At 40.9% G+C, this 15,793-nt stretch overlaps 1 protein-coding gene across 3 annotated transcripts in view; it reads left to right on the top strand.

Annotated features, from left to right (window-relative positions):
- The window catches only part of HELZ (helicase with zinc finger), a 241,411-nt gene that overhangs the window by 105,761 nt on the left and 119,857 nt on the right, over positions 1 to 15,793 (top strand). For 2 of the 3 annotated variants that reach the window (XM_030208449.1, XM_030208451.1), the window contains exons 13-15: positions 8,623 to 8,753; positions 13,052 to 13,231; positions 14,532 to 14,636. In XM_030208449.1, coding sequence (XP_030064309.1) covers positions 8,623 to 8,753; positions 13,052 to 13,231; positions 14,532 to 14,636 — 416 coding nt within the window. The remainder of the gene's footprint in view (positions 1 to 8,622; positions 8,754 to 13,051; positions 13,232 to 14,531; positions 14,637 to 15,793) is intronic. The other variant, XM_030208450.1, reaches the window with a different exon arrangement.

Here is a 15,793-nt window from a genome sequence, read left to right on the forward strand (position 1 = left end):
AAGTGGGTCACTGGGAGGCGTGGAGCACTTTATAGAGGCCAAGGTTTAGAAGAGTGAAGGCCAAGAGGACATATGAGTGGGGGATAATCTTTTCAGTCTGCTGCAGTGTAGGTAGGGTTTATTGCAGTATCAGTAGGATCGATAGGTAAAAATTAGAGCTGCATTTTATTAAAAAAATTAATTGCACAATTAAAGATATGTTGTTTATTTTTTCCCCACTGCAGCTCCTTGTGACTCTGGGTAATGGAAGGTTAACTGACTTGGCCAAAGTCACAAGGAGCTACAGTGGGGAAAAAACCCCTCATACCGTTAATTGCGATTACAAATTTTATCCTAAAAAAATTAAAGAATAAAAAGATAAATACAAAGTACAGATTGAAAAATTACAAATTAAAGAATCTAAAACAGCATGCAGAATAGCTATAAACAGCCTTAGAGTTTTCAAAACCTATTTCTGAAAAGCAAGCCTAGTAAAAAATACGACTCCAGTTTCACTGGCAATACCATTTTACCCTTTTCTCAATAAGAACTTGGGCAAAAAAGTCAAATCTTATGCATTTTTCAAAAGCTCATACAGTTTGACTTCAGTTTTACTATCAGTAACAAAGAATGCCGTATATAAGACATTTCCCCTTGAATTGTTCATTCCTGTGTGATCGACCACTTGAACGTCTGCACAGATAGGACAACAAGTTGCCATTCTGTAAGTGAAGGTCATTTCCCGCTGTGATCGAATAAGCCGTTACCATCAAATATTGTTCTAAGTGACTTAGTAGCAAGTGTAACTGAACAAGAAACAGTTTTGCCCTCTTCCACTTTTCACCTCCAAAACTTAAATTGGTTGCAGTATTCCAGTTTAACTGTGGCAGACCCAGTTATACTACGTTCAACAATGTCGGTGAGAGAGGCGAATAGATTAAACCACCGACCTGTCATAGCACTTTCCCTTTCTTTAAGTAACACAATTTTTGATATTTTTTTTGTGCATTTAGAAATAGAGATCCTTCTAATAATGTTTAGTTTAGTTCTTTGTCTACTGTGAACTGGAGCCGGATTATTTCAACTCCTCATGCCTGCAAACTAATAGTTTATTCCTGCGCCTGACTCAGCTATGTTTTGGATCCACTATGCCTGCTGAAGGGGGGAGGTGTTTACCACAGCACTTGTCAAACATTCTGTGGCTGTGACCTCCATTACTGTGGCCACGGAAAGCATACAATCCTAAAGGCACAGGCCAGAGACATCTCTGTGGAGGGCCTGCCTATGTTGTGGCTGCAAATGTGGGTTTTGTAATGCCATTTGAAGTCGCAACCCACAGTTTAGGATGCTCTGCTAGACAAGTGGAAGGACCATAGTAGCAGAATCTGGTTGTCTAGTACAGTGTTTCCCAACCTGTCCCAGTAGACTACCAGCCAGTCAGGTTTTAAGGATATCCCTAATGAATATGCATGAGAGAGCTCTGCATCCTGTCAACTTCTATTATATTCAAATCTCTCTGATATGCATACATATTAGGGATATCCTGAGAACTTGATTGGCTAGTGGTCCCCTGGGACAGATTGGAGAACCATTGTACTAGTCAACGGATTCTGTTACTGTGGCCTATCCATTTGTCCTATTCTCTGTAAAAGACAAAATAATGCTTTTTACATACAACCATCTGTATTTAAAATACCTCATATGATATTTTGACCAGTTTCTAATCATTTTTCAAATAGGCTAATGCCAACATAAGATAGTCTTTTCCATTTGGATTAGTCTTAGCTTGGTATGAGAACCTACGAAGAGTTCTGCCTTTCTAACACAAACAAAACATCTGAGCTCCTCTGCATGTGAAAATTAATGTATATATTGAGATAGTTTCTTGGGCCACTTTCTCATGTATTAGTCTTATACCATATTTCACTACATTTTTTGTTAGAATGTTGCAATTTGTGAATACTACACATTTTAATAATTGAGACTTTATGCTCAAATAGTACATCACTACTAGATGATCTAGTAGTGTTATATTATTTCATAAATCATCAATAAATGCAGCACTCTGACTTCTTTCTTTCTTTCTGTAATTTTTCTGTGTAGCAGCCCTAGGACATTTCAAGCTGTGCAGTTTTAGGGATTATTACGCTCCTTTGATAATTGAAATAATTTGGCTTTAGGCCCCCAAATCACAGTGTACAATAGTTCACCAGAAAAGCACTGCTTGTTGCATCCCACTTCTAAACAGTAGTGCATGGTCATAATATTGCCATTTATTTGGAAGTACAAGAAAAATATAAGAGCTTTTAGAGTTGTTAGCCATTCTTAATCGCAATGGAACTGCACGAAAATTATAGGCTTACCTGTGCATGGTTAAATAATATATTTCTGTATTTTTTTATTTTTCATTGGTAGGAGTAGCAAAGTAACCTTTTTTTTAAAAAACTTTTTACTTAACTCTGAAGACAACACTTATAATTCAGTCACAGTAATATACACTGATTGGTACAGCCTATTCCCATACAAAAAGCTCCCCTCGTCACCCAACACCATCTTCATGTGTTGAGAAGCACCGATTTAAGCATCTCTTTCCTAAACATTGCGGTAGTGTATCTGGCAGAATGTCACAATTGACCCAATAACAAATGCTCATCTTGAGAAAGTGAAACATCTCTTCAGTACCTCAGGAGACACAGCAAAGGTGCTAAGACTAATCACCTTCACAGGATCTTCTTGATCTCCTTACCGACCTATCTCCAAAATAAGACCACTTTTGTGGTAAGTCCACCATGTTCAGATAGGTCTCTTGGGTGAACATAAACTCACTAGCATAAACTAGACATGGCTCAGGAATGCTTCACTTAAATAAGTGGGTATCTGTAGGTCTGATGCAGCAACCAAACCATTAATTCATCCCACCTACAGCACGTGGAGATGAAATGAGCTGACCACCAGATAAGGTCCCATTCAGTGTCTCAAGACTCCTAAGTACTCATTCCACTTATTTACCAGCTTTTATAAATTTACCGGGTGGGGGTAGGAGGGACTACCTATTGATAATTTTATATAAACAAGAAATCTCTCAGAACCTGGGGCACAAACAAACAATTCTAGGAGGGTTTGAGAGATGACACCTCCAAGCCCTCCTGTCCAGGTACTTCACTGCCTCCTGAACCTAGAGGTAAAGGTAAATTCGATCAAGATCAGATGACTCCTTCAAAGTCCCAAGGCTCTTCATCGCTCCTTAAACTCCAAACTGCCTCAAAAACCTTAATCCCTGGCGTTTCCACTGCCTCATCTTGGGGGGAAAAAGTACAATAGGAAAGCCTGTGCCCTTACTGTATGAGTGAGGATAAAGTTTCTATGTAAAATTTTTGAAACCATTGACCTCTCTTTTGGCATGGTAAACAACAAGGAGAGTTAGAAGTTGTCTATCTGCATGCCTTCGATTTACACCTAACTTAGTTCCCCACCCTCCCTGAACTACATAACTGCTCCCATTAGCCATGAGGTAAACCTATACAGCCCTTTCCATTTTCCCTACACAGAACGTTCAAACTTATCCTGAGACTTCTGTTTGCCAAATCTAGACACTTACCCATTCAGCATCTGAAACACCACCCTAGGGAAAATGCAGGGAAGATGCTAAAATGTAGCAGTCTTTGCAGGATGTTAATTTTTTTAAAATTTTAGAAGACTGCAACAAAAGCATACCAATAACCAAGCTTCAGTGCTTGTACAGTAAAGTAACATTGTGTACAGTAGCATAGCTATAGGTGAATTTCTGGGTGGGCCCATGCATTTCCTCCCCCCAACCCCAGCATTAAAAATATGTTGGCTGGCGGGTATCTCCAAACCCCGCCAGCTGAAGACGTCCTCTACTGGAACACCCCTGGGCCATATGAACATTGGGGAAGTTGACGGCACGCTCCTATCTGCCAATCCCCCCACATGCTCAGTTCAGCTGAGCATGTGCAGAGAGTGCAGGCATTGGCAGATGGAAGTGTGCTGTTGACTTCCTCAGCTTTAAGACCTGGGGCTTCTGGCAGAGGACATCTTCAGTTGGTGGGGCTTGGGAATCCCACCAGCTGGTGGAACACCGAGGATGTGGACCACTGCTGGGTGTGCCTGAACACAAAAGTGGATGGGTTCGGGCCCACCCATGGGTACACCACTGATGGTGTATACAACTAATTAAAGAAAATATAGATAGGATGGAAATAATCACATTTGCAAAAGTCCCCTAAATTTGGAAATGGAGTTAGAAAATTAGCAAGAAAACAATCCTTACAAAGATATCACAAAATATGACTACTATTTAACTTGACATTCCTTAGTGTCAACAGCAGATGAATCCAGAAACTGGTGGGTTGTATCCGTCTACCAGCAGGTGGCGATAGAGATAGCCAGACTGACTGCCAGCCCCTCCATCAGTTAGTATATCTATCTCCAGCAGGTGTTGGATGTTCGCTTCCCAGCTCCTCGATTTATCTGACTTTGTGGGGGGGGGGGGGGGGGGGTCTCCTGGGCTCGTACACCAGTTGAGGCAGGGGGTGGTTGGTGCCATCTTTGGAGACATACCTGGAGGCTCCTAGGTCCCTGTCTCACCCCTCTGTTCCACTTCTCCCAGTTTTTTTTTCTGCAGGGCTATCTGTGTATGTACTACCTTCCTCAAACTTTAAAAAAAACAACAAAACAAAAAGGCAGGTAGCACAGCCTGATTCCTTTAAAAAAAAAAAAAAAAGAAGAAGAAAGTGACGTGCCTAAATTAGAGCTGCGTTGAGGGAGCCCGGTTCTTGTACAGGCTGTCTTGGAGGTCAGCTGCTGCTGGAGTGCCTTGGTGAGTGCTTTGGTGAGTGCCAGTTTTAATTTCTTTTATCCGATGGCAGTAGAAACAGTTGCGGGAAGTGGTGGACAGCGACGGAGTCTGCAGCGAGGGGTGTGCTGATATCAGTGGGTGGGGAGGGTTCTCTATCTGCACCCGATGCCGCGGTTTCCCACATGGAGTTTTCCGGTGGGAGCTCCATTTTGAATGGCAGTATTGCTGCTATTGCAGGCCTGAGTTCTCTTTCGGCAGGAAAAGCGAGAATGCCAGCTTCTCAGGAGGGTACTGCATTCCCCTCCTTGGTGGGTGTCTCTCAGTCTTGTTGGATGGGTCTCCAGGGATTGAGGCCTTGGGGGAGTTTGTTTTTTTTCCATGGAATTCATTTTATTAATGCATCAGGCCTATGTTCTTAAACACACTTTTCCTCACACTCTTCCCGCGGCAGGCCCGGTGGCCCCCAGGGACCGTGTGAGGGGATTGGGGCAGACCTTGATCCACTCCTCAAGTGCGGAAGATCTTGCAAGGTTCTGGGTCAGAGGCTGGGTACCTGTGCCTGTACCTGCTTCTCTGGCAGTCCCTTCTCAGGGGTTGTTGAAGCATTCTGGCTTAGATGAGGCGAAAGAGGGCGAACTCCTGCGGGAGGAGCCAGATGATCCCAAAGCGATGAGGCTTTTTCATAAGGAAGAGTTGTCTTCCTTGATTACTCAGGCGTTAGAGGCTCTGAACATTTCTGATTCCGCCGCAGCAGAGACGGAGGTGGTTAATCCTAAGATGGCGAGCACTCAGAGACCGACTAGAGCATTCCTGGTTCATGAGGCCATACAAGAATTGATTTCAGTCCAGTGGTCGGACCCGGATGCAGGCCTCAAGGTCACAGAATCTATGGCATGGCTTTATCCAGTGAGCGCAGATAAGGTGGAGCAGTTTGCTCTCCCTAAGGTTGATGCTTTAGTGACGGCAGTCATCAAGAGAACTACTCTCCCTCTATCACCTCCCCTCAGCCGTCTCTTCTCCAAGCTGAAGAGCCCTGGACGCTTCAGCCTTTCCTTATAGGGAAGTCGTCCCATCCCCTATATCATTTTTGTCGCCCTTCTCTGTACCTTTTCTAATTCCACGATATCTTTTTTTGAGATTCGGTGACCAGAATTGAACACAATATTTGAGGTGCGGTCACACCATAGAGTGATACAAAGGCATTATAACATCCTCATTTTTGTTTTTCATTCCTTTCCTAATAATACCTAACATTCTATTTGCTTTCTTAGCTGCCGCAGCACACTGAGCAGAGCATTTCAACGTATCAACAACGACGCTGAGATCCCTTTCTTGGTCGATGACTCCTAACGTGGAATCTTGCATTACGTAGCTATAGTTCGAGTCCCTCTTTCCCACATGCATCACTTTGCACTTGCGTATATTAAACGTCGTCTGCCGTTTAGATGCTCAATCTTCCAGTCTGGTAAGGTCCTCTTGTAATTTTTCACAATCCTCTCGTGATTTAACAACTTTGAATAACTTTGTTTCGTCAGCAAATTTAATTACCTCACTAGTTACTCCCATCTCTAGGTCATTTATAAATATGTTAAAAAGCAGCGGTCCTAGCACAGATCCCTGAGGAACCCCACGATCTACCCTTCCCTATTGAGAATACTGACCATTTAACCCTACTCTCTGTTTTCTATCCTTTAACCAGTTTTTAATCCACAATAGGACACTACCTCCTATCCCATGATTCTCCAATTTCCTCTGGAGTCTTTCATGAGGTACTTTGTTAGTGTTGTGTGTATGAGTTAAACAGAAAAGGCTGTTTTTTACTCCCCTGAGCTACCTCAGGGATTTAAGAGCCGTTACACGACAAGGAAGAGTATTTGTCTATAAGTCCAATGACCAAAGCAGTCTTCTGAGACAGATTTAAATTAGGGGCTGGAACTAACAGTGTTAGGAGCTAGAGAATGACATGGGGATGGGACAGAGCCCGTGAGGATGAGGACAAACTTTGACCCTGTGTCATTTTCTACATTGAAGCCTGTTATGAACTGGACTGTTATTTACGTTTGATGCAGACGATGATATTTTGATTTTTTTGGGAAAAACAATCAAACATGCTGGCCACAACTGGCAAAATTTGCATGGGGGATCCTGTACATTCATCAGCACATCTTCTGAGAAGACATCTTCTATTGCAGGAAGGACTGTCGAAGACAGGAGAGCTAGACTGAATCCTGAGATTGTTGATGACGACTTATTCATCACCAGATTAAAAAATCATAACAGTGCTTCATAGGACATATTTCTCCCCTTCTAGGGCTTACGGAGTGGGTTGTATTTTGTACCCCTGGACATTTTAACACAGTGAATTAGGATTTCTTGGGTAGTAGAAGTCAGGTATTGTTAGGGTTGGAAGTTTAGAGGGTGATGGGGAGGGGGTTATTATAGTTGTTATTGTTTTCTATTTGTGATTTATAAACAACAGTTGCAAGCATATTGTTTTTTTTATACTTTAATAAAAAGAGCCCGCGAGGACAGAGACAGAACCTGTGCGGATGGGGTGGGGGCGGAGACAGAACCCACTGGGATGGGGACAAACTTTGTCCCCGTGTCATTCTCTATTAGGAGCTGTTCTGGTAGGTAGGGGGGGAGGATAAGCTGATAATTTGTCAACTCCTATGTGGCATATTTCACAAACAGCCAGCCTACACATAAATTCAGATAGTAACATACTAGATAACAGCAGAAGACCAGAATGGCCCAGTCTGCCCAGTAAGGTGGTTAGGGTTGTAATGGCAGCCAACTCTTCTCCATATAGAGCCAGAGTTAGCAAGTCTTCTGCCTGCAGCAGCAAAAACGCTCGCCTTCCTGGCCAATTCAGTTCCCACAGCAACCAGATCTAGGCCTAACAAACCACCTACAATCACCGGCACCTACAGAAAGTTGAAATCAGGTAATATTTCAAGGTCCTGAACTTTGATTGTGACTTAGTAGATGACGACAGAAAAAGACCTGCACGGTCCATCCAGTCTGCCCAACAAGACAAACTCATATGTGCTACTTTTTGTGTATATCTTACCTTGATTTGTAACTGTCATTTTCAGGGCACAGACCGTACAAGACTTCTACCCATCTAGTCACATATAGGCAGCAGAACGTAGGAAACCACTATTGCAGATCCAACTGAAAAAAAAATGTTTTGGGGCTCTGAGCTGTAACTGACCAACGTGACTATCTTTCTTCCCCGTAATGCATAGTTTTAAACTATTGCACAGTAATCAAAAGGTGCAGTTATGTTTCACTTGCATTTATTCTTATTGGATATTGTAAAATAAATTTCTGTCTGGAGAGTTATTAGGATTGACTAATGCCAAACATTGGTGTTCGGGTTATTAGGAATCAGTTTTAGATAATTTAATTCTTATTTCAGAGTTATCTTGTAGGCTGCTAGTATATGGAGGTACTTGAATACCCTGTTCCTGACCTTAAATATTTTGAGTTCTTCACACACATTTTAAGTTAAAAGCATTAGGGTTACTTCTGAAGTATTGTAAGAGGCCATTCATACCGTTCAGCAGTAAAGTGGTTTACATAGTATATAGAGGTACTTATTGTTTTGTACCTGGGGCAATGGAGGGTTTTAAGTGACTTGTAAAGAATTACAAGGAGCTGCAGTGGGAATCAAACCCAGTTCTCCTGGTTCTCAGGTCAGTGCACTAACCATTAGACTACTCCATCATCCATATGCATTATCCAGATATGGTGTTTGTGCTAAATCTGTATATGTTTTTTTTTTTTTTTTTTGCATTGTTTCATTCTTGTTTTGGCAGGTTGAACTTCAGTTTCAGTTAAATCGGTTACCTCTCTGTGAAATGCATTATGCCTTGGATAGGATCAAGGACAATAGCATTCTCTTTCCAGATATTATCATGAGTCCACTTATACCCTGGAGTCCTAACAGGTATAAACATTTAAATGATTCTTCAGTGTTCCTAGTGAGATCTTGGCATTAAGGCTGATTGTGTCCTAAGGGCAGAAGAAAGACTGTAAAGGTGTGCACTAATCCCCAAATTCTAGAAATGGTGCTAAAAATTAGGCGCGCAAATTTGGGCTTGCGTCCAATTTGTGCACGCAATTTAATTGAATATTGAGCCAATTAGCACTGATAATTGGGCCCTCACAATCAATTATCAGTGCATTGTTAGGTACCAGGATCACCGCATAAACTTTACACGTGGCTTCAAAAAGGGGGCAAGGTCATGGGTGGATCAGGGGCATTCCCCCAATTTATGTGGGCTGTTATAGAATAAGGAGGATCTGCGCCTAATTATGGGTGCAAGGATTTACACCCGGGTTTAGTTGATGGAAATCCTCACGTAGTTCCTGGTGCTAAGTGCTATTTTATTAATGACGCCTAACTTTGTGCGCTGTTTATAGAATAGCGCTTAGCGCCCTTTTTTTCGGTGTCGATTTTTCAGCACCATTTATAGAATTTAGTCCTTAGTTTCTAGAAATCAAAGAAATGTAATTAAGGGTATATGATCTCATTCTGTCCCTTTCTTTATTTTGAGGTGTAAAAAGGAGTTGGATGTCAACACACACAGTCCTAAGCAGTATGCTAACAGTCGCTTTTAGTCAAGAAGTCCTGTCGCAGCCGCGTTTCGCCTTACACCTGCATGAGGGGCAAAAACAAATTATCTAAAAACAAATACAAAAATACATACTGCACAGGACTATAGCTGATTGTGCCATTAAGGGGCCCTTTTCCTAAAGGGTTGGTGCACAGTAATCTGGAACTACCGCAGCAGCCCGGTGGTAATTCCGCCCCCAGCGTGCACCATTTCTGGCACTACAGAAGTTTATTTTTGTATTTTTTACTACTAGGTTAGCGCTGGAATCCTTACTACCACCTCAATGGGTAGCTGTAAGTGCTCCCCCCCCCCCCCCCCACTTGAAATGGCCGTACGGCAAGCATTTTTTAACCTCTTGTGGTAAAGGGTAAAGGGGGCCTTGGCATGCAGCAAAAACACACACTGCTGCTAGCGTAGGGCCCCATTTTCCACAGCTTATCAAGAAATTCGAGTGTGTGTGTTTATTTTATAGGAATTTTTTGATATTTGGAATTAATAATAGACAGTTGTAGCTAATTAGCTATATTATATTTTTATAAATCATTTTTTAATTTGTTTACATTAATTTATCCACATTTTAGTTTTATATTTATGTATGGTACTTATAATTGAATTATATAATGAACTGTAAATCTATTTTTGTGCAGTATGGTAACCTACATATATATTTATTTTATTTGTCATACTTATATCCCATCTATCCATGTCATCTAAGTGGGTTACAACTAATACACATAATAACAAAGCAAAAATAAGAAAGAACAATAACAATTCAGTAAAAGGTTTCCTGAAACAAACAGACATTTCCAGACATTTTTTAAACAATGACAAACTGGTAATCTGGTGCAACTCCAAAGGGAGGACATTCCACAATGTGGGTCCAGCCACCGAAAACATTCGTAGACGGCCATCTTGATGATGGACCTGATGCAACGAAGGAACCACTAACAGGTGGGCATCCTGAGATCTCAGGACAGTAGGCAACAGTGCACAGTAGTCTCTGGGCATCATTATGCATGGCCTTAAAAACCAACCATACGATTTTAAACCTAATGCTCCAGACTGGAAGCTAATGCAGCTCAGCTAACTGTGGGGTGATATGATTCACCTTACTCAACCCACCAATTATCCAAGCTGCAAAGTTTTGGGCAACCTGCAATGCCCTCAAAAGATGTTTGAGGAAGACCACAAAAGAGGGCATTGGAATAATCATGGTGAGGTAGCACACTGCGCTGCATCACAGTCTGAAAATATATGTTGGACATGTGATTATACTTGTCAAAACATGGCTGCATCAGTCTTTTTTGAATAATAGTAACTGTTACTATACTGCTTTGGATTTTACATTGGCAGATTTGCATGCCTGTCACCTCTCTCATGCACAAATATCTTGCATGTATATTCATTAGTGATCCAACTCCTTTCTATATCTCTGCATCTTTTTGTTGGTACTCGTCTCTGTTGTTTTGGTGTGTCCCTTTCGTTACTTTGCTCACTTCAGACTCAGAGAATGTCAGCAAAGTTGTTTAGATTCTGTATTGTATAAATAAATCTCTTAAGGCCCTTGAGAATGCATATACTACTTAGACATTGTGAACCAGGCTTGTATCCTGTTCTTTCGATTAAATAAAGGGCCGTGTTATTCAAATGATGGCGGGCACCTGAATTTCCAAATTTGTGCTCTGTGGCCATCTGAAAAATGGACATAGATCACAGGAAAGACCATGCCTCATATTTAAGGGTACCCTTAAATACAATCATAAAACCTGCAAGGTAGTAGACCTCAGCATTTGGAAGGGCACAGTTTTGGACAGATCAGATGGAGGCAGTTTTGTCACTGGCCCTCTCAGTGCCTGGAAACCAGATGAACACAAGCCTAAAAGGAAAAGAATCAGAAAAGATGTCAACTCCACAAGTTCATCAACTGCAAGTTTTTTTTCATCTGCTATGTCTGTGGTCTCACAAGTGGGTTAAGGCTTGGTCTTGCATCAACAAACTCATCAATGAACCTTAGTTGAAGGGAGTTTCTGAAAACTTGTATGTTGTCAGCACAGTTCCACACTCGGCTAATTCTAGTGGTCTGATACATGAAAACAGTGAGGCTGTAGATTCCTGCTGTTGTGAGCTATCATAGTTTGAGAATATGTATGAATTTTATCCCACCATAGTATTATATTTAAATGTGAGGGTTTCTTTTTATTCTTTTGATACCAGGACACTCTAGTAGAGGACACATTGCTTTTTTGAGGAAGCGAATTATTTAGTAATATAACACAGCTGTTTTTTAAAGAGTATAAATCAGATTTCTGAATGTTTTCTTTGGAAAGAACTAAACAGAATGTATGTCCTAATATTTAAACATTTTAAGGTAACAATGAAGTAACATTTTTATTTTCAATATGGAGCTGTTCTGGTTTACATTACTAGAATTCATACATCTAAGTACTAGTATCTCAAAACATTATGCTTTGCAATACATTTAACAAGTCAAGGGAATGTTCTTCAGAATGGTTAGGATAGGGCTCCCCTGGATCCATGTAATGATCTCTAAATAATTTCCTTGGTCAGGCGTAATAACGTAGTTAATGATTGCAGATAAAAAGCAAAATGGCCCATCTAATCTTTCATGCACAATTTGTCCATTTTAAGCAGAGATACATGAATTCCAATATGGAACTCAGCACCAAGACTGCCTTCCCTCATTTCCCTCATCTGACCTAATAAAGTAGGATTGTGACTATTGCTCAGTGGTGGTTGCCTAAGAGCCTAATTTCCATCCTCTTGCTATTGGGGATGTGTTTATCACATGCTTTTTCTGAATTCCATTACTGTTTTAGACTCTATCACCACCTCTGGGAGAGCATTCCAGTATTAGGGAAAAACAGGCATCAAAACCACAGTTTATAAATTATTTGAAACATTATTTGTGTTCTACTGCAGTGATGCAAAAGAATGCATTAATTCAGTGTTCTTACTGACATTTATTTTTTAAGTTAAGCCCTGTTATTTGTTGGAACTTGAAAGATCCTGTGTAGAAAAGTTTGGGGACTACTAGACAGTTATTACTAATCTTGAGACCAGCCAAATAGCTCAGAGTGCAATGCCATGCAGGGCTCTGAGCAGATATTATGTCCTTAGGACTAGATTGGACTGTGCACACCACAGAGGTGGTAGACTCAGGAGTAGAGGGCGTGGCCTCTCATATAACAGTAGCTTCCACCGGCTGACCAATGGTGTCCTTAGAGCAGTGCTTCTCAGCCTAATCCTTGGGACACACCCAACCAGTTGGGTTTTCAGGATATCCACATTGAATATGCATGAGAGATTTGCATACTGAGGAGGCTGTGCATTCAAATCTATTTCATGCATATTCATTGTGGGTATCTTGAAAATCCTGAGGACTGGGTTGAGAAGCATTGCCTTAGATAAGGAGGCCCCTTCCTGTCCTTGAGCTGATTAGGGCCCCTAATGCAGATCAAATGTACTGTTGTGGGTGTTGGGGAAAAAATAGAGGGATAAAGTGCAAAAATGTATTGTACAGTATTTATCCCCATTTTGTTTTAGTTGCTATTTTCTGTAACGGAGAATTATATAGCTGCATTGTAAGAGGTTTGCTTTTTCTGTGCAGGCAGTGGGATGAACTATTGGACCCTCGATTGAACACCAAGCAGAAGGAAGCTGTTCTGGCTATAACAACCCCGCTTTCAATACAGCTGCCTCCTGTTCTTATCATCGGTCCCTATGGGACAGGCAAAACATTCACTTTAGCTCAAGCAGTCAGGCACATACTCAAGCAACAGGATACCAGGTATAGAGGTTAGAAGATTGATTTAGAACCAGAATGTCACATTTTACTTCAAGGGGAAGTCACAATTAAAAGCATAAAACATTCATCCAGCTTAGTGAAATCGATTGTTCTAATTGCCTTCATCAGCTTGCATATGGTGCCCTATTAGTGTGCTGTTGTGTGAAAGACTTGTGGAAGCTCTTTGTGGCACAACGAGACAAAGAATAGCAATTCTCTCCATGTCTTGGAAGTTTTTGCCATTTTACTTTTTTAATCAATAATGTACAATCCAGCCGAATGAGTGTCAACTTTGTTCAGCAGTTCTTACATTGTCAAAACATTGGTTAGAGTTTTCTCATATAATGCATCCATTTGATAGGAGATTTGAGTGCAAACTGGTTATTAATTAGACAGCTCATATGTTTTGTTGTATGAGCTTCCAGTTTTCATTTTTTAACAGTTGCAAATGTATAGTTTCTGCTCAGTGATCTGTAATTATTTGACAACACAGTAATTAGGAAACTAGCACAGTTCATTTATACAAAGCACTTTACAGACAGCTTGAGCAACTGAGTTTATATGCGTAATGTATGTATATGCTCAAGTAGTATAAACACTTATTGCCTGTATGATTTCCATTTAAAAGTAAATTGTGTATAAACCAATGAATTTCACTTTAACTGGAAAAAAAATCTCTGCTGATTAACACATTGTGGACTGAATTCTATATGTGGTGTCGGAAAAAATACACGCTAAACGCAATGCTGTAAACAGTGCTGCGGTTGGTTGGGTGTCATTTATAGACTAGCACCTACCTAGCACCAGGATCCGTGCCTGACTTTTAAACACAAGGGTTTACATGAACTGAAACCCAGTGTAAACCTCTGAGCCTAAATTAGGCACAGGTCGGGCGTATTCTGTAACAGTATGTGCAAATTCTTGGAACGCCCATGACCTCCCCGTACCCCTCCCATGACCATGCCCCCCTTTCAGATCCTACAATTGACACCTGCATCTTTATAGAAGATGTGTGTGTAAATTCTAATTGTTGCCAATTAGTGCCAGTAATTGATTAGTAGTTCCCAATTACTGATGCTAATTGGTTTGTTCAATTAAATTGCACACTGAAATTGAGCACTACATATAGAATCCAGGGGTATATTCTATAAGTTCAATAGTTTTTGATCACCTGAGTAGTTATAATTTGGTTTGCGATTTGATTCATTTAGATCAAACGGAGTATGTTTCTTAATTTGAGCCTTCTGCTTTTGCTGCTACTTATATGTTTCACTAATTTCTTTCTTTGCTTTATGTATCCCAGCAGGATTCTTATTTGCACTCACTCTAATAGCGCTGCTGATCTCTACATAAAGGATTATCTGCATCCCTACGTAGAAGCAGGCAATCCCCAGGCAAGACCTCTCAGGTATTCTTCATGGCTAACTGAGCAAATGTAACGTACCAGATATGATTCTGAAAATGTGTCTTCAGTGAGTTTTAAAGAGCCACAAAAGAACAAACATTTATCTTGGGACTTAACAACAATGGTTTTTAAACCACTTAAATGGATTATGAAAATTGAGCTACCACTGAACCCTCCCTCCACCCCCACCCCCTTGCAAAATCCCAAGATGCAGAGTCATGAAGTATACTGTGAACATAGTTTGGTTTATAGTTTATCAGTAGAAATCAAACAAAATAAAACATGGAAAAGAAAATAAGATGATACCTTTTTTATTGGACATAACTTAATACATTTCTTGATTAGCTTTCGAAGGTTGCCCTTCTTCGTCAGATCGGAAATAAGCAAATGTGCTAGCTGACAGTGTATATAAGTGAAAACATTCAAACATTACTTTGACAGTCTGACAGGGTGGGAGGATGGGGGTGGCTAGGAGGTATGCATGGGGACATCAAAGCATATCATTGATATTCTAACAGGATGGGTGTGGATAGGTGAGGGGTGGAGAGAAATACAGCTTTATGGTTTATAATGGGCTAGGAATCCCAGATCCTTGTTAAGTCCTTTCTGTTGGGTGTTAAAATATTCAATCATTCTGACTTCAAAGGTCTTACGTTCTTGTATGGTTTTAAAGTTACCTTTATAGAAGGGTGAAATAAGACTTCAATGAAAAAGAGTTATGGAGAAGAGTTAATTGTATAGGGTGCATTTTTCTAAAAATTGTTAGTTTTCAAATGTTTATGGTCTGCTTTGTGCAACCATCAGTGAATGTATTTATATTTTGACTATTCTGACTATAGGAGAATAAGGAAGAAGTGGTTCTCCTGTCAGATAGTACACTTCATATAGCAGGGCTGTCTTCTGTTTCTGTCTATAAAACACTGTCAGGCTTATTTTCGAAAGAGAAGGACGCCCATCTTTTGACACAAAACGGAAGATGGGCGTCCTTCTCACAGGGTCGCCCAAATTGGTATAATCGAAAGCCGATTTTGGACATCCCCAACTGCTTTCTGTCACAGGGACGGCCAAAGTTCACGGGGGGGGGGGGGGGGGTGTCGGAGGCGTAGCGATGGCTGGACTTAGGCGTGCCTAACACTTGGACGTCCTCGAACCATAATGGG

This window comes from Microcaecilia unicolor, chromosome 6, assembly GCF_901765095.1.
Source record: "Microcaecilia unicolor chromosome 6, aMicUni1.1, whole genome shotgun sequence".
Classification (NCBI taxonomy): domain Eukaryota; kingdom Metazoa; phylum Chordata; class Amphibia; order Gymnophiona; family Siphonopidae; genus Microcaecilia; species Microcaecilia unicolor.